Source organism: Cucurbita maxima, unplaced genomic scaffold (genome assembly GCF_002738345.1).
Source record: "Cucurbita maxima cultivar Rimu unplaced genomic scaffold, Cmax_1.0 Cma_Scf00017, whole genome shotgun sequence".
Lineage (NCBI taxonomy): Eukaryota > Viridiplantae > Streptophyta > Magnoliopsida > Cucurbitales > Cucurbitaceae > Cucurbita > Cucurbita maxima.
This window is the reverse complement of record NW_019272033.1, coordinates 4,156,177-4,159,477: the sequence shown is the minus strand read 5'-3', so window position 1 is coordinate 4,159,477 and position 3,301 is coordinate 4,156,177. Positions and strand designations below refer to the sequence as shown.

General features: G+C 34.7%; 2 protein-coding genes across 7 annotated transcripts in view; both read right to left on the bottom strand.

Moving 5' to 3' along the window:
• Nucleotides 1-2,183, bottom strand: part of LOC111492457 (bZIP transcription factor 2) — a 3,100-nt gene extending 917 nt beyond the window's left edge. Inside the window, exons 1-4 of one of the 5 annotated variants that reach the window (XR_002719868.1) lie at nucleotides 1,916-2,183; nucleotides 1,723-1,817; nucleotides 1,595-1,653; nucleotides 215-278 (exon numbers count right to left, since the gene is read on the bottom strand). The gene's annotated coding sequence lies outside the window, so the exon portion shown is untranslated. Of the gene's footprint in view, nucleotides 1-214; nucleotides 279-1,163; nucleotides 1,209-1,594; nucleotides 1,654-1,722 lie in introns of those variants that run through there. The other 4 variants (XR_002719866.1, XR_002719867.1, XR_002719869.1 and 1 more) reach the window with 4 other exon arrangements.
• A 70-nt stretch (nucleotides 2,184-2,253) lies between these two features.
• Nucleotides 2,254-3,301, bottom strand: part of LOC111492479 (uncharacterized protein KIAA0930 homolog) — a 7,783-nt gene continuing 6,735 nt past the window's right edge. For both annotated transcript variants that reach the window (XM_023141823.1, XM_023141822.1), the window contains exon 12: nucleotides 2,254-2,827. In XM_023141823.1, the coding sequence (XP_022997591.1) occupies nucleotides 2,804-2,827 (24 nt within the window). In that variant the 3' untranslated portion in view covers nucleotides 2,254-2,803. The remainder of the gene's footprint in view (nucleotides 2,828-3,301) is intronic.

The window sequence follows — 3,301 nt, the reverse complement described above, 5'->3', positions numbered from 1 at the left end:
AAAGAAAAAAAAAAAAAAAAAAAAAAAACTTTTATTGTAGAATAACACGTGATTTGTTTCATGAGAAAAATGTACGTTAATTTTGTGATCGCTTTCAAGTTTTCTTTTTTATTTTTAATAATACATCCCCCTTTTTATAAATATATATAAATGAGCAAATTAAAGAAGAACGAGGAAACAATAAAATCAATTAATACAAACCCAACAAACTTACGTTGTTTTCTTTAGACAGTTTTGTTTCCCCTATGATGATACCAGGTATCATGAAGATTTGTTTCCTACGAAAGGACATATCACTAATTTCAGTTCTTTTGGATTATTATTTCTTTATGAACATATATATTCCAGAAACTAACTTATTTTTTTAAAGAATTATTACAGACGTGAAGAACAGTATTAATTTCGCAACACAGACCCTATAACTCAAACCATTTATATGAACAGAGCTAAGATTAGTTTCGGAAACAAAATTAGAAAGGTGCTTTAAGGAACATCTGGCAGACAACAGAAGCATTACCAATGCCTTCTACAACTACTACTATTCATTTTTAGCTATGCCATTAGCACATAAAGTTATGCAAAGACCCACATAATAAAAGACATGGTAATGTGGCAAAATATGCTTCCTGCTACATAATAGCAGTAGTTTTCTCAGAAAAAAAAAAAAGAAGAAGAAGAAGAAAATTTATCTTTTATGGGGAGTTGTGCAGCGGTGGCAAGGTGCTGAACCAGAAATGTTGCTTTAAACTTTTAGATGGGCAGGAGAGAGAGACAGAAAGAGAAGAGAGAAGAAAGTAGTTGGGGAATATGAGATTGTGGTTTAGCTTAGTCATGAAGAGTCAAGCAAAAAACGACAGGGCGGGATGGAGAAGTCATGAGGGTTAAAAAGTTGAAGGGAGAACGGCATGGTGTATGGTTGAGCTCATGCCTTTGCTGCAACACAGTGTAAGCCAACGGATGAACAGTTGGATGAATGAATAAAAAAATTAGCCTAAAAAAGGAAAGACAATACCCCAAGCTTCATCTGCATGGTTTTGGAATACTATGGGCAACACCCATTGTACAAAAGTGCAGACCATAGTCCTTTTTCTTTTTCTTTTTCTTTTTCTTTTTCTTTTTACCTTGTTCTTTCTCTTATTCTGATTTTCACCCCTCTCACTAACCTATTTACTTGATCCCGCCAGTGTGGAGACCAACAAGGTGCATTTCATGGACCATATAAACCAACTTTCAAATTGAGGTAATAAACTTGTAATTCGAACCTAAGATTTTAATAATTTATTTACTCGAGAGACACGAGCACCACATCTATCCAGCCTACGAGAGCTAATTATATTTATATATTGAAAAGTACGTTTCTTTAGTCCTATTTATTCGATCGAAGAGGGCAGCTTTTTTAACCCAACCATGAAAAGCACAGTTGGGGTTTCACTTGATCCGGAGCTTCGCCCATAGTTCAAGACATGGCATGCACAACACCAAATCTCAAGTAGAGAAGATTCCATAATAAATTTACAGCAAATGTTCCTACGGTTGTCTTTCCTAATTAACAATTAGTTTTAGCCTTTAGCATAAGCGAAGGGGTCAGGTTTACCGGTAATGGAGGCTAACATGCAAGTTCTGCACCTCTCCCCTATAAATTGAACTTTTTACCTGTACGAAGTGAAGAAAATTAACTTGGTATTTCAACTTAGCAGCCAATGTTTGACACTGCATTTTTACCTTAACTAGACACCATGCCGCCAGGAACTTGAGATGTCGTCGTCAGGTACCCCTTTGCAAGTTGCTTTTGTAACCCCAATGTAATACTGCCAAATCTGCTTACTTTTAACGCGTATCTCAATGCAAATACAACTTTTTATTGCACAAGTATTTCCAAGCTTAGATGCGACAGAAAAGTGGGTAAGATACTCACTAAAGCGCTGTTCATACCTGGAATCTATGAATAGCTTTGTTGAGCATAGATTGCTCATGCGTTAGAGGCTCAAGCCAGAAAAATAAAGATAGGACCTTCAAGAATATGGCAACTCAAGCCTCCGTGTCCATAACAAGCTCTAAAAACTTGCTAATTAAGTAAATTGATCTTGCTCAAACTAAAGCTATAAGATTAGAAACGAATGAGAATGAACACAAGTTCCAAAGAAGGGAAACAGTAAATAAAAATTTGAAAATAGTTGAGACTTCAAAGCGATAAGACGATACACAATCATTTTAAAACAAAAAAATCTAATAATTAAAACAAAAAAAATTCCAGGAAATAAAAAATCATTTTATACACGAGACGATAGCGTCCAGCCCCCCATTGGAAAAAGATAATAATACAAATTCCAGAATAACTCCAACGGAGAAGCAATGCAAAGTGCTTTCCATCCATCTGTTGAACATAATATTTGGGAACAACAACTCAAATGAAAGACAGCTTGAACTTCGTTTAAATTACCATCAGGAATTGAAATCTCTAACCTCCTATTGTCTTTGACTTAAAAAAAAAAAAAAAAAGAAAGAAAAGAAATTGCGCCTGCTGCTAAGTAGGTGATTATGAATTGAATCAAGCGCTTGCTAGACAGTTAAATTCCACAAGATCGCTTCAGCAAGATTCCTCTCTATTACCCGACACAAAACTATGCAAATAACAACAATAATCCAAATACAATCAAATTTTACAAATAGTTCTTTCATGTTGTGTGCGTACAAGGAGTACCTCCCTGAAACTTTGGAGCCTTCCAAAACAACAATAGTAGCCATTTCTCTCCACTAAAAGTTCCACTTCAGTTTATATCTCAGTGACGGAAACCTATGATGCTCACAAGTTCACGGGCGGACTTCCCTGGTTGATGACTCTAGAAGTTAGTGATCATTATTACAGAATAGGTAATTCCATAACCAAAAGTGCAAAGAGTAAACCAAAAAAAAAAATAATAATAATAAAAATAAATAAATAAATTGCAGCACCCTACATCTGATATGCCGATGTGGGTATTTTTCACGTACTACTAAAACTTAAGATGCATACTTTCGGCCAAAAAACCTAAGATTTATTTTGGTGATGAAATCATTTATTCAGGATTCATTCCCAATTATGCTGTTCCTCAACTTCCTCCCCTCCATAGTTTTCTTTTGTGCCTAATCAGTATCAAATATGCCAATAATTTAATAATGAGCTTATTTTGCATACAAAGAAGAAGTATTCTAGTCTCGAAGAGATAAAATAACTAGTTTTCATTCTCAACAAGAAGAAAAAACAATTTTCCACTTTTTTTTCATGGTATCAACGCTTCTACATATTATATACATTATGGGG